The following is a 19,818-nucleotide window of genomic DNA, read 5'->3' as shown; positions in this document are numbered from 1 at the left end:
CTGGGGCAGCCTTAAGAGCCAGATATTAAAAGCAGTCACTAGCTATTTATAGTCTGTAGAGGAGATAGTATAGAGATCTATGTCCCTGCTAGGATAGACCTATACTATGCAGAGGATTACTCTAAGCTCTCCTAGATTAATTATCTCCTGCATATCTCAGGCAATGTCTTCTAGCATGTGAGTGTAGTATAGGGGGTAGGAGATATCTTACTAGATCTATACCTACTCCTTGTTAGCCTGGAGAAGAAAGAGCAGGGTAAGTAAGAGTACTACCCTACTTAAGATAAACATATCCTGCTTAAGCTAGGAAGTAAGCAGCATGATTAATATATCTACAGAGGGGATTAGAGAGATTCTAATACTTCTTAGGACCTAGAGACTATAGGTGAGTAACTAGTTTATAGTATTTTATAAACAGGATCTTATTACTAGCATGTTTTTCTAGTTAACTATCCCCTCCCTGCTAATTATTACCAGCATGAGATCCATAATATTTACCTACTATCCCAGGTAGTCTATTAGTATCTAGTATTTTAATTACTCTTTAATATAGTGGCACAGGTCCTAGTAATATATATGTAAGAGGTATATTACTTTAACAGGATATTAGTCTGTGAAGACCAGGGATTCTAGCCAGGATATAATTACTTATACTTCCTATTCATATAAGTATATTAGTAATCTGGAATATATTAGGATAGGATAAGTCAGGAAAGAATAATTATAGTATCTATAATCTACATACTAAAGAATTATTTAATAAGTCTGACCTCTCAGTCTATAATACCAGTGGTTATACAGCCTGCCAAGATAACAGGGCATCTTAGCTCTATGATAGAGTATTTAATATTATATCTTATAATTTAATAGGTCTGCTTTATATAGTAACCTGCCCTTCTTTATATCTAGCTATCCCTTATTACAGGTGTTAAGAATTATACTTAAGATTTCTTAGGAACTGCAAGTAAGCTTACTAGTATATATAATTAAGTCTAGTGTCTTGAAACAGGAAGATCCTTTTAGTATAAAGCTCTTTTAGCTGAATAATCTGCCAGGCAGCTGGGATAATCTATTTAATCTATTAATTAAGGGATAATCTTGCGCTGTCCGGAGTAGATCTGATATAAGATATATATATAATCTTGGTTAGTCACAGGAGCGCAGAAGTAATTTAAGAGTAATATAAGTCTCCTGTTAAGTATTTTCCTGTTAAACATGCTAATTCCTGTCTATTATATTAGTTTGTTATATTCATGTTATCCTGTAAATATAATATATATAATTTTTTCCCGCTGTCCTGGTGGTCCCTGATGTGATATGTATAATTCTATTTTGTTACTTGATTATAGGGATTTTTCAGGAGTAGCACTGGTTCCTGGTAGGTGTTTTATTTAGTTTATTATCTAGTACTAGGCGTGGTGTGTGTGTTATCTTTCAGTGGGAGGTATATATATCTCAGTTAGGAGAGCAGGCAGCACTCATTTTAACTAGCATGAAGGAGAAGATATAGAGATAAGCAATCAGCTTATTAAAGAGGTGCAAAGGAGGAGATGTAGAGACAAGTAATTAGCTTGTTAAAGAGATGCAAAGGAGGAGACATAGAGATAAGTAATCAGCTTGTTAAAGAGGTGCAAAGGAGGAGATGTAGAGACAAGTGATCAGCTTGTTAAAGAGGTGTAAAGGAGGAGATATAGAGACAAGTAATTGGCTTGTTAAAGAGGTACAAAGGAGGAGATGTAGAGACGAGTAATCAGCTCGTTAAAGAGGTACAAAGGAGGAGATGTAGAGACGAGTGATTGGCTCGTTAAAGAGGTGTAAAGGAGGAGACGTAGAGACAAGCGATCGGCTCGTTGAAGAGGTGCAAAGGAGGAGACATAGAGACAAGTGATCGGCTTGTTGAAGAGGTGCAAAGGAGGAGACGTAGAGACGAGCGATCGGCTCGTTGAAGAGGTGCAAAGGAGGAGACGTAGAGACGAGCGATCGGCTCGTTGAAGAGGTCAGTCGTATTATATATTACATCGTACACTAGAGATAATCAACGCGCTTTGAACTACGAAGTACGTTTTAAATGCAATGTTACATTGGAGAAGCGAATGGGTGTATAATTTTATTACAAGACATACTATTCTAGAGAGATAGGAGGAAGACCCGGTATCCAAGTCCAACTTTTCAGTAAACCACTAAGCACCACCAACAGCACCAGAAACACCAAACAGACGCTCGCGCTTCATGAGCACACTCAGAACAGCAACCAGAGCACCAGCAGCAATGACGAGAACATAGGCCTTGCTGATACCAGACGTAATAGCCTCGAGGACTTGGGTCCGGGTCTCGTCGCTCAATGTATCCAACAGGTCAGAGGCGCCCTGGATAGCAGCCTCGATCTGGGAGCGCGGGACACCGGGCAGGATCTTGGGGATCTCGGTCAGACAGGTGTTGAGGAAGACGGCGTTGGCGATGGCCATGACGATGGTGATTCCGGCGAACTGGGCGAGGGTGATGAATCCCACCGCGGCGGGGACCAGTTCGGGTTTGACGACGGCTTGCGCAACGGCGAACGAGGCTTGGATCCACAGGCCGACACCGAGACCGAGGATGACGGTGTATCCGTAGATGCGGCTGGTGGAGGTGTACAGGTCGACTGTGTACATTAGGGCTCCGCCGGCTAGAGCGAGCAGGCCCCCGGCTGTGTACCAGGGCATATAGTAGCCGAATTTGGAGAGGAAGGCGCCGTTGGCCAGGATAGTAACGACCATGAGAACGATGAACGGGAGGAGTCGGACTCCTGCGTCGAGAGCTGCGTCGCCACGGGTGAACTGGAAGTAGATGGGAATCATATAAATCGGGACAAACGCAGAGGCACCGGCGGCGGCAGTCGAGGCGAACAAGATCAGCACCGTGCGAGATCCAAAGAACTCGACCGGGATAATACGGCGGGACAAGGTGGTGAAGACCAAGAAGACCTGCTGCAATCCGAGGATAATGAACAGCACTCCAGAAGCCACGAAGAGACCGATAACCTGGCCAGAATTCCAGGGGTAAGTGACGCCGCCCCAGGAGATGGCCAGGATGAAGGTCGTGAGGGCTGCCATCTGCAGGATAGAACCAATAATGTCAACCTCCTTAGAGCGCTCTTTCCATGAAACTCCCGGACGAGGATCCTTGCTGGGGAGCAGGAAGAGATATGCAGGGGCACAGACGGCGCCAATAAGCAGGTTGATGTAGAACGACCAGCGCCAGCCAACAGACGACACGCTGAATCCTCCTCCAACAACAGGACCAAGCACAATGCCAATACCCCATGTCAATCCGGTTCCGCCGATATACAACGGACGCTCAGGAAGGGTCGTAGTCATGGCAATGAGAGTCATGACACCCACGTACAGTCCTGCACCAGCCACTCCGCACAGGGCGCGGCCGACAATCATCACGTTCATGCTGGGGGCAGCACCGCAGATGGCAGAGCCGACCTCGAAGACCACGATGTTCAGGATGTACGTCCATTTTGCATTGAACTGACCATACAGCTTTCCCCAGATCAGGTTTGTAGCGGTAGCACCGAGCAGGAAGGCAACACTGAGCCAGGTCAACTTCTCGAGCTCGCCCAGGTCCTCAATGATGACAGGCTGGATGTCGGCGACAACGGTGTTATCCAGGGCGTAGAAGAAGATGGACGACCAGATGGAGAAAATAGCCAACCACCATTTCCAGCCGTCGATATCACGCGGAGGGGCCTCGGGCTCTGCGGGGACGTCTTGGGCTTGCTTCTCATTGTCGGGGGTGGTGTACTCGGTGGATGAGCCGGAGCTCTCGATGGCCCCGTTGGGCGCTTTCTCGTCGGGGGTAGCAGACATTGAGAGAAATTAGGGTTGCGACTTGAAGCAAGAGAGAATCCTAGATACTAGAGCTCGGTCGGAACTATATTTTATAGCGTAGAACTATATCTTTATAGCGTACACTGGTATGATCGACGTGGCGGCCTCTCCAGCATTTGTCAGAATTTGTCAGGGGTTCAAAGAGCAGCAGAATTGATTTCTAATGAACATTCTCTTTGTTTGCAAAGTGAATGCCACCGAAGAGCTGCTCGCATGGCTGGTGTGAGTTCGGGATATCGATTTCCCTTTTTGGGACGAGGCCTCCGGAAATTTCCTTCCCCTTTCGTCGAGACCCCGTCCGACAGGGCTGGCGGTTCCTGGACTGCTTTCCCAGTGCTCTCCAGTGCTCTCCGACTGGTCCAGAATTCAAGCTTGTTTTTGGCCTGTCGCGATTGGCTCGATCTCGATGGAGCAGAATGGTTACGCTATTTTGAGCTCCGCGAGCTATGGAAATGATCTCCAGACAACACAGTTCACGGAATTTAACTGCCTGATACGGTTTTATTCCTATTGTAGTTATCTGATTCGTGACTTCTATGCAGGGTCTCTACAGCAGCTAAGACGACCTCTTCGTTGCAAACACCATCGTCAACGGCGACTCAATCCGCGCCTTCTGTCCCCCTAATGCGGCCTCCAGCTCGTCCCAGAGATCCTGAATGTCCGACTCAGGGACAACCGGCACCCATGTCGCAAGATACCCCTTGAGCCACTGAATCCCCTGCTCATCCGCCCAGTCCTCGTCGCCCTCAATCCACACCTGCTCCTCCCAAGCCGCGGACCGACTCTCCGCAAGCCGCTCGTCTATCCGATAGCTATCAAAGCTTCCCTGCGCATTGATATGCACCCTCTTCACATCCTCCCACTGACTCGGCAGAAACTCCAACGACTCCAGCGCGGCATTGATAATGGGAACCGCATGGTCTAGCAAAGGCCCGTCCGCGCGCTTCGAATACACCCCCCAGATGCTCTTCCACGCCCGCTGAGCCCGCTCATTCCCGACAATTCGGGGAACGGTATAATGCGTAAGAACCAGGGTCCCACCGGCCTTCAACTCCCTCCCCATCTCGGCGATCGCTACCGCCGTGTCCATCCATTGGATACACTCGCAGGCCGTTATCACGTCAACGCTCGCAGAGGGCACGGTGCTCTTCTCGCCTCCTTCCTGGAGGAATTGGAAGGTTGTCCCTACGGGCGCGGCGGATTGTTCGACGAGTAGTCTGCGTGCGAGACTGACATAGCCGTCGTTTGGATCTGAGACGATCACGTTGGGGAAGCGGGCTGCGAGGCTCGAGGAGGCGACGCCGCAGCCGGCGCCGATATCGTGCGCCACGGACCAGGATGAGGAGGGCTTTGCGGCGTGGTAGCTGTAGATTCGCTCGAAGAATGAGGGTGGGTACACGGGGCGGTAGTCCAGGTATTCGGACCAGTTGACACCTTGCTTGAAGGAGAAGCCGAGTTCTTGGGCTGGCGTGTTTTCGGTTTGTGACATGGTGGGAGTGGGATGGTGTATGGTGGGAGTGGGATGGTGTATGATGGGAGTGGGATGGTGTATGGTGGGAGTGGGATGGTGTATGGTGGTTGCTCGGTGTATGTGGTTGCTGGGTTGGAGTGCTCTGCCCTATATCTGAAGAGGCCCCGAGAACGCACTCCGAAGTCGGGATATTATTGCCTATTTAGCGTCATCGAATGCCATATACTTTCGTTAAGATACGGTTTCTCGGAGTCGAATATAGTAAGAATCCCTCCGCGGGCCGGACGGGGTTGCACTTGGACAGACTCAAAAGGCGCCATGGCCAGCCCGAATGCGACGCCTTCCAGAATTCAACTGAATCTGCTAGAATAAGATATCAACATGGCTACTGCAGCTGTCGCAACTCATAACCAACCCGCGGAGGAGTGGAAAAATGACAACGTGTCCAAAGCAAGCCGCGACGTCGCCTGGTATCAAACAGCCCTGACTCGAGTCCCCGATATCGCCAGAGAGATATTCCGCGATTACTCTGGCATTCCCGATGATCAGATCACGGATCATATCCACCGGGTGAGAGACCAGGCTTGGGATATGTGAGTTTCCCGCTTATCATTGAACGATTCCTGTCTGATGTGCTCAGCTTGCCGTTCCCCTGCATCGGTTTGTTCCGCTTTCTTGATTTCCCAGCATACCTGCAGCCAGTATATCCCGAAGTCCTGAGGCGGATTAAATCCGGCGAGACATTTCTGGATCTGGGCTGCTGCTTTGGACAGGATATCCGCAAGCTCGTGCATGACGGCGCACCAGGGGAGAACCTGATCGGAGTGGACACCGAGTCGCGATTCCTAGACCTAGGCCACCAGCTGTTCAAAGACAAGAACCGACTCAAGGCCCATTTCCAAACCGGAGATGTATTCGCCGAAGATTTTCTACAGGAGTGGCGCGGCAAAGTCGATATCATCTTCCTGGGTTCATTCTTACATCTGTTCAGCTTTGAGCAGCAAAGAGCAATAGTTTTACAGCTGGGCCGGCTGCTGCGTGGGAACAACTCGCTTGTCTTTGGGCGCCATCTGGCGACGACTGGCAAGGGAGGCACTCTCAAGGAGAATGCGTGCGGGTGGTCTCTGTACCATCACAGCGAGGAGACAATCCGGGAGATCTGGGAGACGGATCCTCACGGGAAATGGGAAGTGTCTTCGGAGCTGATCCCGTATGGATCAGAGTCCTGGAGTAACGGGGTTCAATGGAACGGAGGTGATCAGATTAAGCAGCAGCGGTTTGTTGCGCGGAGGGTATAGAGCATTCTCTGTTGAACTGCTATGCGGATGTAATACCAGATATGGAAATAGATATCCCGGTCTGACACTGGTGGTGATATATAAACAGTCTGTACGCAGTTCGTTATACACTTGCTGGTTATTACACAGAATATCGCCTGTAGAGCATGGCTGAATTCGCGAAATACTCTGAAATAAGCCCTCAATGGACCCAGGTTGTTCCCCTGAGTCGGAATATACTTCATAGCTTATAATGGATAGTTTGTTGCGTCCAATCCCCAACTCACCAATCTCGACCGCGTCGGTATAGTCGAGCGGAAGCGCATCTTCATTGATATCGAAGCAAATAACCCACCACGACAAATTCCGGATGATATTGATGTCACCGATCAGTCAGTCAAGGTGACGAACTTCACGATCCCCGCTCGGGATGGCTATGAAATTCCCGTGCGGAGCTATGTCGCCACAACGGACCGGCCAGCAACCCGTGGGCGCCCTCTCCTGATCTACCTCCATGCAGGGGGATTCCTGTTTGGAGACCTGGACAGTGGCGACCTGAACTGCCGCGTCCTCGCCATCAAGTTGAACATCGCTGTCCTGAACGTGGGGTACCGGCTTGCTCCCAAGTGGCCGTTTCCGCATGGCGTGAATGACAGCTATGATGCCACAGAATGGGTACGTTTCACTTTATAAACTTCCAGCGGGGTGAGCTAACTGAGATGAAACAGGCCGCTGCAAATGCAGAGACCTATCTTGATGCGTCTCCTGCAACGGCCGGCTTCCTCGTCGGGGGGATTTCATCAGGAGCCAACTTCGCCGGGGTAATCGCATATACTGCGCGCGATGCAGGGCTCTCACCACCCATTACAGGCCTTTTCATCTCCATTCCTGTCTGTCTCATGCCACAGGCGTACCCTCTCACGCCGCCAGAGTGGACTGAGAAGTATCTGCTCAGTTTAGAGCAGAATGCCGAGAACCCATTACTAACCCGTAAATCACTGACCGATATCCAAGAAATATACGGATGCGACCCAGCGGATCCCCGTATTTCGTTCCTCTTGAACAAGGATCACTCGGGGCTGCCGGGCCGTGCATATTTCCAGATCTGCGGACGGGACCCTTTGCGTGACGAAGCGTTTCTGTGGCAAAGACTGTTGGAGAAGGATTCCGGGACACGGAGCAAGATCCACCTCTATTCAGGGCAACCGCATGGGTTCTGGAGGTTTCTGCACATGGATGTGAGCCAGCGCTGGTTGGCGGATGTCGTGGAGGGGATTGGCTTTTTGTGTGCAGCCGAGGAGCCCAGTCAGCAGACGGAGCTGATTGTCAAGGTCTAGCCAGGTCCAGCCTCGAATGAACTTGCCTTGTCACGGATATAGTCATATTAAACATTCTGGCGTGCCCCAGAATGCAACCGTCCATGATGAGAACAGACTTCGGCTCCGGCCATCTACCACAATGATGGAGAAGCTGTTCACTCATAACAGCAATCTAACGAAAACATCAAGCATAGAGAGGAAAGGAAAGGAAAGGAAACGGATTCTGAGCCCATACGCAGAGGAAATCTCTGCGCTGTGGGCAAACAGTGAATAGCGAACGACGAATGGATAGCTTCCTGAGGCAGCCTGCTATGGAGGCTCTGACAACCTGGACTATAGTCCCTAACCTTCTTACTGTCGGTACCGTCTCTTTCTGGCACAACACCTTGACAGTAACCTGACTGTAGTCTAATTTGCTACTACTATTATTGTTTTTATGATTAGCGGTGCACCTCTGTTGAGGAACCTTGTCCACGCTCTGTGATGTCAGTTATATCGCCAGGATATTCGTTAAAAGCACAACTCGGATACCTCCACTTCGGAAAGTTGAACTAGATGATACTGAATGAATAATAACCATATCTATTTTTCTGCACCAGCTAGACTGAGCCTGGTCATGCTAAAGGGATAGCGATACCAAGCGCTGCTAAAAAGGACACTGAATACACGAACCCTAAATCTCTCTTCTGATTCCAACCACTTCGATCTTTCAACAGAGAATGAGCTAGATGCACGACGCTCCCATTTGCGTATCCTCATGAAAATGATTTGTATATCAGTCCGATCCTTTCTGAGATGCGTCAAATTCCAACAGTTGGGGGTCTATCAAACCATCCATCGACACTTCAGTACTGGGTGACTCACAGAAAGTGAGCCTCGGCGGAGTGTGTGTGTGTGAACATCGTCGGCGGGACTAGACCTGAGATACTTGGACGCGTGTTCTGTGTCAGCAAAATCCAAGTCTTGTATTATATGAACATTGTCCCCCTTGGAATCGCTAAAGCAAGTGGCCGGGTTTGGAGGCTTCCATTGAACAACACGTAGATCTTGCCGCTGACCGGTCTTGTTGGGGCTTGCATTTGATTCTCTCGCCTTCTTTGATAGTCGCTTGGGTTTGCAATGCTCATCATCGGTCTGATTGAATTTCCGCTTTGTCCCATTCCTTTTAAAGTGTTTGTCAAGTTGGCTTTCTGGGCTTTCTCCGAAAACAGTTCTCGGCGATTTGCTTCTATCCCAGATAGCCTTCTGCAGGCCATGTATATCTGCTAGGTGATAGCGAAGTCCCATTTCATCTTGGAATTGCTCTTGGCACATCGGATGAATACAGGAGTACTCCTGTAGAGATTTGAGATGCTCTTCAATGTGAGTTCTTAGCTCATTGCTTCGCTTCCAATACCTCATACGCTTAGGAGACTCTCGGGATTGGTCTCCCAAGCAAAAAGGGCAATGGCCAGGCCGGATCAGCGTATGGCAATATGTGACGATTTCGCACCGCCTGGTAGATATATTTGCCAAGTGAATGTCGCAATGGTCTGTCCACTCATCAAGGGAATAGAACTCGAAACATTCGTAGCAATATTGTAGTTCGCATTCCTTCCGACTGAGGGCATGACAGAGCTCCTTTCGTCGGCAATCCTGGATATGATTACTCCGCCGAGGCCGAGAGAGCCTTAAGATGGATTAGCGCAGCCCGTACATCCAAGTCATACAAAGGGCCTTCTTACTTCTCTAATTTGAAACGGCAGTTGCTAATCGGACATTTGCCGTCGGTTGGCGTTTCGCGCGGCCGGTAAAAGACATCCTGGTCTCGAACACACAGCGAGAGAAGGTCATGGACTGCAGAGAGCATTTCATGATGAGATAAAACCTTATCTGACGGGATCATCTCTGCAAGGCGCTGGCGCTCCGGCATAACTTTGAAGAGACAAGCGGCTATATCGTTAGGTACCACTCCGCTCGGGACTGACTTTCCTCGCAAAATAATTCTTCCTTCTAGGCGGCTTTGAATCCATTCTTCTCGATAGCTTTCAGAGCTTCAGTGCATAGTCGATTCCTGAGAGCCTGCTCTCGCTTCTTCGTGATGGTAATCTCGAATGGATCAGAGCCTTCATCTGTGGCCAGGTTTTTAAGCTCATATTGGAGCTGCTGTAGCATCGGATTGTTCTGAACAGCGTGCTCTCTCTCTGCTGGCAAACATCGAGGATAACCCTTCTCACGATATTTACCAACTCCCCGAAGATACTCATTATGGTCCAGGCGCATCTTCTCTCCGAGAAAAGCATCCATGCTGCTTAAAGCCGAAGTACTGTCGATATAACTGCGACCGTACACATTTGGATCCTGTTGGGTTAGAAGCTGGCCTCTTTCTGCCTCGGTCCCAACTTCTACAAGGAATTAGTCTTTTTTCCAGGATATTGGGCAAGGAAATCGTGACTTACTATCAATTCTATTGGCAAGGCCTCGCCGCAAGCTGTGGATTGTAATTATCTCGCAATAGCCCGCGTTGCAAACAATATTCCTAAATAGACGGCAGAATGTCTCACGAGTCAAAGCGCGTTCAGATGCACCAGCGAATCTTGTCACCATGCGTAGAACCGGTTGTCTCGCAATATGAGTTTTCCACAGAAGTCGAGTTGGTTCATTGTTATCGGGATCCCAACGTTCTAGTTCTTCGGGAGAATCCAAGTCAAAAAGAGCGCCGTCCGCAAAAGCTAAAACTAGCAAGTAGGGGACTGGATTAAACCGGAGCTTGCCATGCTCTCTCATCGCCACGCGGAAACTGAAGAATCAGGTCAGTATTACCAAAACTTATCACAAGTATATAAGGTAGTCGTACACAGTATTCTTCGGGTCATAGTTATTCTTTACCCATTTCTCACTGAGGCGAAAAAAGATTTCTTTCTCTCCATCAGGCCTGCGATAAATGTAGAGCTCGATATCCTAAACCATTGTAAGTGCCGTTCCGTATAGACTTGGTGAGTTAGATATTTGATACCTCATATCGCAAACCACGCTCTTCAGCTTTGGAGGTATCCGGAATAAACGTGCCAATTCGGGCACCTGAATAGCAATATAGCAAGATGGCGAATGTCATTTGAACCCTGTGGCGCTCATGGATGAAAAAAGGATCATCATCCGTCCAGACTGAGACAAGTATGTTTGTCAGATCACAATGCGTGAACATATGCTTCGGCCTCTTTTTATTCTCGATGACTTCATCCTTCACAAGCGACTTCGAAATCCACTGATTGCCTTATTAGTCCCATTCTCTTCCTATCCTGGAGGCGAGTGTCACATACTTTGTAGACATCATCAGTGAGTGTCTTTTCGGTCAAAAGATGACTTAGTAACACGTGTGAATCCGGCAAAAAACCTCTCAGCGAAATTCTTCACCGATGACATTGTCGGCCGGACGGTCAGCATCCCATTGGTGGAGTAGATGTAGTATCGTAAGAAGTCTTTCACTGTAGCAAGGTCTGGGGTGGGCTGTCCCTCCTGCAAGCAGTCTTCTTCGCCTATTTTCTCATCTTCTGATACCCATCTTAGAGATTTAACACGTTAGTGAATAGAAATCAAATCCATAGAATGGATTAACAAGCTTACACCCTGGAATCATTTAAGACCCTCTCCTGAAGAGCAATGGAATCGTCCGAATAATGATTCTTGTTCCTGACTTGATCCTTTTCCCGATGTGCCCCACGAATATATCCATTTGCTTTGGCAACAGCCTGTCTGTCTATCTTCTGTTTCCCTCTTCCTTTGGCCATTGTCAAAACTTGTGCAGTAATAGTCACGTCGAATTTCTTTGAACTGGCTTAATAACAGCACCCATAAAACGTGCCATGTGTTTTTTATGATTGCAGAGATTGTATGAGACACAGAATAAGGGGTAAGTGAAGAAGAAGGAGATGAGAATTTCACAGGGTACATTGAGAGGACAGGGAGAGAGGGTCTTCTTAACAATCAAGCACCGTAGGCAGCAGTGGGCCAAATTCTCACTGCCACAGTGACCTTTTGCATCTCGCCAATGCATCATTTATCCACTGGCGTAGGATACTAAAAAGAGACGGCGTCAGAATCGAGTAGGGATGGGTGAGCGTAGGGTGAGTATAAAGGATGAGGGTGAGCGAATCACCTTGGCCGGGTGGTTTGATCACCTGACTCACCCTGCTCACCCCGTTAAAAGCGGCAACGTCCGAGTGAGGCAGGTGAGCGCTGTTCGTAGAATTTTGTTATTTAAGAACATTACCACCCACCATGTCCCGATCATCCACACCCACTGTCTTCGAACAGCAGCGCGAGGACCTCGTCCGCGAGATCGCCGTGGTATGTCTTCCTCTTCTTTCATCTTCATTCCATATATGTCTTTCCTATATCACCCCCGATAACAAAAATGGATAATAAAGCTCACGCTACCAGGGCATGGAGCAAGTTCTCCAAAATATCAACCGGTTGAATCGTAATCTGGAGAGTATTATCTCGGTAAGGCCTGGCTATCTTGATTGTCTCTATATCAGTTCAACGCGGGTAGAGGATGAATGATGGATGATGGAGGCTAACAAATGCAGGTCGGGAATGAGTTCGGCTCGGTCGAGGCTCTCTGGTCCCAGTTTGAGAACTTCATGGGGCGACCGGAGCAAGAAGGGAAGGACTCTGCGGCGTCTCGTGAGGAGGAAGGCCGGCACGATGAGTCGGAAGGAGAGAGGCACAGTTCGTGAGGATGTTGTGCTCTCTTTTTATTATGTTTACACGTTCATATATCAGATAGATACCCTTGTTGCCTACAGGCAGAACTCAAATAACATGATGGCATTTTGTACTCATTACATGGGATCATTGCGCCAGGAAACACCCATCCCATGCATGCAAAGGCTTGCTGGTTCGTAACAGACATACATCATCGGCTTGCGCATGGACGGGTGGATCGCCAAAACCAAGCAGAAACAGGAACGGATTAGGAAAGGGTCGTGTATGGAGACAGTCGTGGGAAGGTATAACAAGAACAAGCAATTGAGGGAATAAATCAAGAAGAAGAGAAAAAGCCGCCGTCCCAAAAGCAGAAACAGAAAGGAAACGTGAATGGTCACTTAAGTCATCCCCACGTTCACGCTGGATCGTGGAATAGTATACCGTCAAAGCATCCAGGCTGTTGAGTCGGCAATGTCATATCGAAAACATCATAAAAAGAAAAGGTCCACATCACAGGATCTTGCAGGTGCGCTTCTTGACCTTCTTCGATCGGCCGCCGCCCATCTTGCGTCCACCTGTCGTTGTGCCGTGGGCGCTGAAGCTCTGCCGGTGGTCTTCCCAGCCTTGCTCCTCCGTGGAGACGACTGTGTCGACGGCCATGTCGAAGACCCCGTGCACGCCCCGCATCTCCTTGCTGCTGCACTCGATGTAAGAGGCGTTCATTCTCTGCGCGACGGCCTGGCCCTGCTCTGGCGACACCGGTGTCAGGCCTTGGGTCTTGAGGAGCTCGATGCACGTCCGCTTATCTCTCAGGTCGCACTTCAACCCCACGAGGATGATGGGTGTTGTTGGGCAGAAATGGAGGACTTCCGGGTACCACTGTCTCTGGGTTAGATCTCTGACTTTGGCGGTAGAGGGTGAATATTTACCTTATCCATCACATTCTCCAAAGAAGCTGGGCAATCGATCGCAAAACACACAAACAGGAGGTCCGTCTCGGGGTAGGAGAGCGGGCGCAGTCGGTCGTACTCTTCCTGGCCAGCAGTATCCCAGAGGGCTAACTCGACGGATTTCCCGGACGGGCGGTGGATGGTCTGCGTGATGTAGTTTTCGAAGACGGTCGGGACGTATTTCTAGACCGTCAGCACTTTCTCCTCATCTTCACAATCTTGACAACCGGGGGGTCCTACCTCTGGAAAGTATCCTTGGGAATAACTGATCAACAGACATGTTTTGCCACAGCCCCCGTCACCCACCACGACAAACTTCTTCGAATAGGCGGGTGGCTGCGTAATGTTGGTGTTCTCAGACATCTTGCCGCTGGACACGCTGGTGTTGGTGCTAGCCGTCCCATTGCTCACTCGGACACTCTGGCTGCGACCACGAGTGTGTCGCGGCGTCATCGAGGGTGGGGGAGTGACGAGAGAGTGGCGACGCGAGGCCGCATAATATTGGTCGTCATACATGGTTCCTGACATAGGGTGGCTGACCGCAAGACAGTTCAAACGGCGAACGTGGTATGCAATAGACTCCGGAGATATAAGTGTTGGTGAGTACCGGATGGGGATTTATCCTTCCAGATCCACCGAATTATTGCAGCGGTTGATTTTCTTTTGTTTTTTGTGTTCTATAATCGATTGTTTCGACTTCTTGCGGAACGTGGTGGCAAGAACGTGCTGCAATGCGGGATGCTTCTGCGATGGCCAAACAATGAGATGGTGTCAGAGAGGAGAGTGAGAAGAGAGATGAAGGAAAGAGGAAGGCTAAGAAGACGGGAAGAGGAGATCGGGCGATCAGGACGCCGAATCGACTTTGGCAATGGAGGAGGCGAGAGTGGTGGACTCGCTGTCTTTCCTCCTCTTCATGGGATTCCATCGGGCGGATCGTGTTTACGGGCCGATGCGCTGCCATGGCAACGCCGGCCACCATGACGCCAGACTTATTTATAGGTGGCTGTGATGATGAGTTGCCCATTGGATCTGCCCTCTTGTGGTTGAATCTTGACCATTCTTTTAGTCATGGTGGGACACTTGGGGCTGGTGTCTAGCACTTCACAACCAATAGTCCGATCGATCTGGTCGTGGTGCCGCAATGCTCCAGTCGATCGGATGGGGCATTGTCCACGTCGGGATCCAGGCTTGGCTCGTGGTCATCAGGACGGGGATGGATCATAGGACTAGTGGGTGTAGTCTCCATCGTGTGTAGGATTATTGGATGTTGAGGCGATATTCAGCTCGCCCGGTCTGTCCTTGATCACTGACTACGGAGTACAAGAGGTGAAGCCTTACCGAGGCAGGGATATACAGATATATATTGTAGCCGACAAGCACTGAATGTAATGCACTCGCATGACTTAACATCTCCGTTTTGCCTCAACATGAGAAACATGATCAGAAATATCTGAGAGAGCAATTGACTTGTATTAAAGATTAAGATTCTGATATACTATCATACATCATTCTATATTCTAGAATCTATCGTTTGTTTTCCAAGGTAATTGTATACTAATCAATAAGCACGATCACTCAGTATGACTAAGCCTCAATGCCGCGGAACAACGACTTTCTTACTTTCTTTTCATCCTTCTCCGTCGACGTTCTGGTACACCCCTGATCCTCGTCCTCGGGTTTCTCATCGCGCCGTCATCTAGGATTACTTTGGTTCTTCCGTGTCCAACTTGTGGATTGGACGTCTCCCTCCTCCTCTCTAATTCCTGATTGAGGCTTCTGGTCATCTCCCAGTGCCCCGTCCAATCCCGCTGTCCTATGGAGAAACCCGTCATTGCGCCGCGTTCCTGATCCCCGATTCCAGCATGTCCAAAGGGGCAAATGGCCGTCCTGATGCTGGGCTTCGAAGCCTGAATCACTGTAAGAAGCACTGCTGTGGCAATGAGGCGAGAACGAGGCCACGATGGGCGCGCTGGCTAACTGACCGGGCGTCCCAGACCGCAACCAACTCCCCGCCTGGCGGTACTGGCCACGACAGAAACTCCTTCCGCTCGTTCGCTATGAGACCCCCTACCTGGCGTGGGTCCAGGAGAAGGTCCGCACGCCGACGCTGGATTCGTACTTCGCCTTTACCGCCAATCTGGGCACCCATACTTTCTTCATGGTCTTCCTGCCGCTGTTCTTCTGGAGCGGTTATCCCGATCTCGGTCGAGCGTACGTCCGTCGGCCCGTGTCCTAGACACTCTCCGCTAACGGAATGATTGCCCAGGATGACTCGCCTCCTCGCGTCTGGGGTGTTCTTCAGTGGATTCATCAAGGATCTGCTCTGTCTGCCGCGCCCGCTCTCCCCCCCGTTGCAGCGCATCAGCATGTCTGGCTCTGCCGCCCTCGAATATGGCTTTCCCTCGACGCACTCCACCAACGCCGTCTCGGTCGCCGTGTACGCCCTGGCCATGCTGGGCTCGTCTGATTCCACCCTCGATACCCGCCTGAACCTATTCTTGCAGGGCGTCACCTACCTTTACGTCTCCTCCATCGTCTTGGGTCGCCTGTATTGCGGAATGCATGGATTCTCGGATGTCATCGTGGGCTGTGCGATCGGAGCTTTGCTCGCGTTCGTGCAGAGTTTCTACGGGTATGCGATCGACGGGTTTTCGATGTCGGCCAACGGGACCCAGGTGTTCGTCGTGGTGCTAGTCATCCTGGCTCTCGTCCGGCTTCACCCGGAGCCCGCCGACGATTGCCCCTGTTTCGATGACAGTGTTTCCTTTGCGGGGGTGATGATCGGGGTGCAGTTGGGCTGTTGGCACGTGGCGAAATTGAACATAGAGTGGGACGGGCTGTATCCGCCCGCGCAGATCGATCGCTTGGAGGAGTTGGGGCTGATGAAGAGTGTCCTGCGGCTGCTGCTGGGCGTGCTGCTGCTCTTCGTCTGGCGGGGATTCACCAAGCCCTTCTTGCTCCGGGTCCTCCCTCCCGTCTTCCGGGGGTTGGAGAAGTTGGGCCTGATTCTGCCTCGCCGGTTCTTCACTCAAGCTTCGTAAGTTTGATTACTTTTTACCTTGTCTTTTCTTTCCCTTTCTTTTCCTTCCTTCTTTCTTTTTTCGTTTCTTTCTTTGTTTCTTTGTTTCTTCCTTCCTTCCTTTCTTTCTTTGGTTGTCCGACTGACTCTCCAGGCAATACACCCGGGTCCCCGCGCAGCTCAAAGACCACGACCTCCTCCCGAACTTTTCCGAAATCCCATCCATCCTCACAAATATCCGCCATCCCCGACGACGGGCGATCTCGGTTGGCCCTCAGTCCGAAGCCGACGCGTACGAAACCCTGGCCTACCGAGAGAAGCGTCGACGGGAGAGTCTGTCTGGCAACCGGGCCCCGGTGGCTAACGACATTGATCGCGTGTCGCCGGCGGGAATGTCGCGGATCCCGTCCAGATTAAACGAATACGAGAATATGATGGGCACGGGCAGTCCGCGCGTACCTCCCGGCGGCGGCGTGGGCACGTCTCCTCCACCCCTGACGGAACCGTTTCCGCCTCTGGAGCCGGAGGAGCCAAACGAGGAGGAGGTGTTTGCTCAGATCAAGCGCCCGCGGGTGCGGTATGATGTCGAGGTGGTGACCAAGTTGGTGGTTTATAGTGGTATGTCCCCCTCTTTGTCTTTGTTCTCTTTCATCTTCGGTCATTGTTCAATCGCTGATTGCTTTATAGGTATCGGGTGGGTGGTCATCGAGGTTGCCCCTCTAATCTTTGACATGGCCGGTCTCGTGCCGTAGTGGATAGTCAATCCTGATACTCCCCCTTTTACTATCCTGTTTTCCTTACTTGATCTTTCTTTAGTTCAGCAGGCTGAGCTGCGCAGTTTTGTACCATAGCCGGCTTTTTGTATATAGAGATATGAAGGGGATGACCAGGCTGACGGCCAGAATGTCGCTGCACGAATGAATGTAACCTAGATGATCAGTTGGATTCTATTGTTTATTTATATGAATTGTGTCGTATCAACCGGTGCTGGATCCAGGTCCATCAGTATCAGTATGGGGAGGCCGCTCCAGGACGCTAGTCCCGAAACAGACAAGACCCGGATCCTCCACCGTTCATTCACTTCGCTCGCTCAACGCCGACTTTCTTCATTCATCCATCCATCTTCCAACCTCAACCCGCGTTGCGACAATCTCGCGCATTCACTCCAATATTGTGCTCACTCGCCGTGGTCACTCATGGAGTTTCCTCTTTTAGCAACGAATGTTGTCATTTCTATGACAACCATGCAAATTCACCCATGACCCCTCAGTGCCTGGACTTTTGTTTTGATTTCCCACTTTTCCCACTTTTCTTCTTCCTTCTGTCCTCTCTCTTTCTTCTCTTCTTCCTCGCCCACTGTTTTCCTCGCTGGTATTCAGTACTTCGCTTCGAAACCCCTAGTTCTACCTCCAACCCAGCGTCAAAGCATCTTTCAAACCTTTCAGACACTCAAATAAGCTCTAGCTTACCCACCGCATCGACAATGTCCGGGATCGTTTCCGTCCAGCAGCCCAACATGGCCGACGAAGCCATGGACATTTCCTTGCAAGACTATTCTCCCGACGCGTCTCAGGGACCGCAGAATCAGCCAGGTGATCCCATGGACATCAGTCCCATCGTCGCTCCCGGACTGTCTCGATCCTCCGCATCCGCCCTCCGCCTTCACTCCCCTCCCTCCAACGCGCCTCTTTATTCCCTCGCGTCCTACGGCCCGCGCAATAAGAACAAGTCTGGAGGACCAGGCCCGCTGTGCGTTCGCGTCGATGGCAAGCCGATGCCTCCTACGACTCGGTCCACGTTCGTCAAACCCTCGCAGCGCTTTTCGCCCAGGTCGGCTCGCATCAAGGCCGCTTCTTCGATCCCAGCGACAATGCTCAAGTCTAAGAAAGCGGGCTCCTTCGCCAACACCGCCCCTCGCAGATGGAATTTTAGTAGTTTCAACCTGGACTCGCTTCCCAGCAACTACCACTTGCCGTCCAACACCAGCGCCAATCCATTCGCCAATAACAGCAAGCCGACCTCACTCGCCCAGAACCGCGCGACCGGCGTCGGACTTGTCAACAATGGTCTCCATCTGCACAACTTCCAGGCCTTGCCTGGAGCGGCCACCGAAGCTGCTGAGCCCACCACGCGTGACTCGTCTTTCAATAGCCTGTTGAGCAACCCCTTCAGCGATCAGACCCATAGTTTCGAGTCGACCACGTCGGCTGCGTCCGTCACTCCCCGCAAGAGATCCATGGACCCGGAGGCCACCGAAGATCCCAAACTCGTCGATCCGTCCCAGTCGACCCCGCCTACGCCCCCGTCGGTTACCAAATATCGTCGTGTGGGTCTGGACGCGTTCCCGCTGTCGGCCACCGCGAACGAGAGCCAAGTTGAGGCTGCCGCCACCACCGAACCCAGCCAGGGCGATCTCGCCGTCCGTGCGGCGCACACCCAGCCTATCGCCGCCGGCACTGCGCAGGCTACTGCTATGCAGGCTACTACTATCCATTCCTCTGCCATTCCGACCCATGCCGCCCAGACCCTCGCCGCTCCTGAATACCACATTCCCGGTTACTTCCCAGAAGCCGCGCGCACTGGCCCCGAGGAGGCATTTGAGCCCCTCATGTCCGGTGCACTCCCCGCGCCTACTCCAGACATTCATATGGGAGCCGAAGCCGACGTCAACATGCACCATCCCGACGCCGATAATGCACCCGCAAACCCCATGGGCGGCGGCCCCTTGGGGGCCTTGCAGGGCTACGTAGATCAACTGCGCACCCTCAACCACGAACTGTTCAAAGTAATGGGGAACACGGCGCGCACTGCCTATGCGTATCTTGAGTATGCCGGCGCCTATGCGCAAGACGCGTATCACCGTTTGAGACGGCGTCCCATCCGCGCGGCCTCCCCCAACCGTACCACCATTCGTGCACTCCCAGAAGAGCAGCGACGACGAATCCTCGATCGCCAGTGGCACATTGACCGCGGACGCGCAGCCCCGCAGGAACTCCCCTTCCCCTCGTTGACTCTGGACGTTCCACGCTATGGAGCGTCTCCATCTCCTGCTCGCGCGGCACCGTCATCCGCCAACCTTCCACCACCCCGCAAGTCCGCCCTCAGAACCTCAACAAATGCCTCTCGACAGAGCCGTATTGCCAATCGCTCCCCCGGGCAGGATATTCTCCGCCAGACCATGCGTTCCAGCATCAACAAAGGAGTCAGAGTGAGTCCCC

At 51.1% G+C, this 19,818-nt stretch overlaps 9 protein-coding genes across 9 annotated transcripts; 4 read left to right on the top strand and 5 right to left on the bottom strand.

Annotated features, from left to right (window-relative positions):
- Positions 1-2,180: 2,180 nt before the first annotated feature.
- Positions 2,181-3,854, bottom strand: BDW47DRAFT_133170 (putative MFS drug efflux transporter; the record flags this gene model as incomplete). Its single annotated transcript, XM_024817765.1, has 1 exon — positions 2,181-3,854. The coding sequence occupies one exon, from the start codon at positions 3,852-3,854 to the stop codon at positions 2,181-2,183; it is 1,674 nt and encodes a 557-aa protein (XP_024669940.1).
- A 354-nt stretch (positions 3,855-4,208) lies between these two features.
- Positions 4,209-5,364, bottom strand: BDW47DRAFT_133168 (class I SAM-dependent methyltransferase; the record flags this gene model as incomplete). Its single annotated transcript, XM_024817764.1, has 1 exon — positions 4,209-5,364. One exon carries the CDS (start codon positions 5,362-5,364, stop codon positions 4,432-4,434), a length of 933 nt encoding a protein of 310 aa, XP_024669939.1. The 3' UTR covers positions 4,209-4,431.
- Positions 5,365-5,727: 363 nt separating this feature from the next.
- BDW47DRAFT_119127 (class I SAM-dependent methyltransferase) lies at positions 5,728-6,644 on the top strand (the record flags this gene model as incomplete). Its single annotated transcript, XM_024815311.1, has 2 exons — positions 5,728-5,939; positions 5,987-6,644. 2 exons carry the CDS (start codon positions 5,728-5,730, stop codon positions 6,642-6,644), a joined length of 870 nt encoding a protein of 289 aa, XP_024669938.1.
- Positions 6,645-6,790: 146 nt separating this feature from the next.
- BDW47DRAFT_119126 (alpha/beta hydrolase) lies at positions 6,791-7,960 on the top strand (the record flags this gene model as incomplete). The annotated part of the gene is made up of 3 exons (XM_024815310.1): positions 6,791-6,838; positions 6,885-7,298; positions 7,352-7,960. 3 exons carry the CDS (start codon positions 6,791-6,793, stop codon positions 7,958-7,960), a joined length of 1,071 nt encoding a protein of 356 aa, XP_024669937.1.
- A 705-nt stretch (positions 7,961-8,665) lies between these two features.
- Positions 8,666-10,301, bottom strand: BDW47DRAFT_109482 (uncharacterized protein). The gene is made up of 2 exons (XM_024813477.1): positions 9,667-10,301; positions 8,666-9,611 (listed from the first exon to the last, which is right to left on the bottom strand). The coding sequence occupies exons 1-2, from the start codon at positions 9,852-9,854 to the stop codon at positions 8,768-8,770; spliced, it is 1,032 nt and encodes a 343-aa protein (XP_024669936.1). The 5' UTR covers positions 9,855-10,301; the 3' UTR covers positions 8,666-8,767.
- A 1,326-nt stretch (positions 10,302-11,627) lies between these two features.
- BDW47DRAFT_109480 (uncharacterized protein) lies at positions 11,628-12,018 on the bottom strand. The gene has a single exon (XM_024813476.1). The coding sequence runs from the start codon at positions 11,976-11,978 to the stop codon at positions 11,733-11,735; it is 246 nt and encodes an 81-aa protein (XP_024669935.1). The 5' UTR covers positions 11,979-12,018; the 3' UTR covers positions 11,628-11,732.
- A 181-nt stretch (positions 12,019-12,199) lies between these two features.
- Positions 12,200-12,660, top strand: BDW47DRAFT_127666 (DASH complex subunit DAD1; the record flags this gene model as incomplete). Its single annotated transcript, XM_024816749.1, has 3 exons — positions 12,200-12,268; positions 12,362-12,424; positions 12,511-12,660. 3 exons carry the CDS (start codon positions 12,200-12,202, stop codon positions 12,658-12,660), a joined length of 282 nt encoding a protein of 93 aa, XP_024669934.1.
- A 71-nt stretch (positions 12,661-12,731) lies between these two features.
- Positions 12,732-14,487, bottom strand: BDW47DRAFT_109476 (Rho4-like protein). Its single transcript, XM_024813475.1, has 3 exons — positions 13,822-14,487; positions 13,561-13,764; positions 12,732-13,510 (listed from the first exon to the last, which is right to left on the bottom strand). The coding sequence occupies exons 1-3, from the start codon at positions 14,107-14,109 to the stop codon at positions 13,142-13,144; spliced, it is 861 nt and encodes a 286-aa protein (XP_024669933.1). The 5' UTR covers positions 14,110-14,487; the 3' UTR covers positions 12,732-13,141.
- Positions 14,488-15,257: 770 nt separating this feature from the next.
- Positions 15,258-17,523, top strand: BDW47DRAFT_109475 (PAP2 domain protein). Its single transcript, XM_024813474.1, has 5 exons — positions 15,258-15,498; positions 15,576-15,792; positions 15,848-16,618; positions 16,755-17,218; positions 17,288-17,523. The coding sequence occupies exons 1-5, from the start codon at positions 15,444-15,446 to the stop codon at positions 17,350-17,352; spliced, it is 1,572 nt and encodes a 523-aa protein (XP_024669932.1). The 5' UTR covers positions 15,258-15,443; the 3' UTR covers positions 17,353-17,523.
- The last annotated feature ends 2,295 nt before the right edge of the window (positions 17,524-19,818 follow it).

This window comes from Aspergillus candidus, assembly GCF_002847045.1.
Source record: "Aspergillus candidus strain CBS 102.13 unplaced genomic scaffold BDW47scaffold_40, whole genome shotgun sequence".
NCBI lineage: Eukaryota > Fungi > Ascomycota > Eurotiomycetes > Eurotiales > Aspergillaceae > Aspergillus > Aspergillus candidus.
This window is presented reverse-complemented; position numbering and strand designations above follow the sequence as displayed.

Bases quoted from the DNA above. Each gene is read 5' to 3' on its own strand.
- BDW47DRAFT_109482 (XM_024813477.1), bottom strand. From the start codon at position 9,854: ATGCCGGAGCGCCAGCGCCTTGCAGAGATGATCCCGTCAGATAAGGTT. The intron at 9,612-9,666 runs GTAAGAAGGCCC...ATCCATCTTAAG, and splicing joins TGCCGTTTCAAATTAGAGAA to GCTCTCTCGGCCTCGGCGGA.
- BDW47DRAFT_109480 (XM_024813476.1), bottom strand. From the start codon at position 11,978: ATGATGCATTGGCGAGATGCAAAAGGTCACTGTGGCAGTGAGAATTTG.
- BDW47DRAFT_109476 (XM_024813475.1), bottom strand. From the start codon at position 14,109: ATGTCAGGAACCATGTATGACGACCAATATTATGCGGCCTCGCGTCGC. The intron at 13,765-13,821 runs GTAGGACCCCCC...CTGACGGTCTAG, and splicing joins CCCAAGGATACTTTCCAGAG to AAATACGTCCCGACCGTCTT. The intron at 13,511-13,560 runs GTAAATATTCAC...ACCCAGAGACAG, and splicing joins TGGAGAATGTGATGGATAAG to TGGTACCCGGAAGTCCTCCA.
- BDW47DRAFT_109475 (XM_024813474.1), top strand. From the start codon at position 15,444: ATGTCCAAAGGGGCAAATGGCCGTCCTGATGCTGGGCTTCGAAGCCTG. The intron at 16,619-16,754 runs GTAAGTTTGATT...CTGACTCTCCAG, and splicing joins CGGTTCTTCACTCAAGCTTC to GCAATACACCCGGGTCCCCG. The intron at 17,219-17,287 runs GTATGTCCCCCT...ATTGCTTTATAG, and splicing joins CAAGTTGGTGGTTTATAGTG to GTATCGGGTGGGTGGTCATC.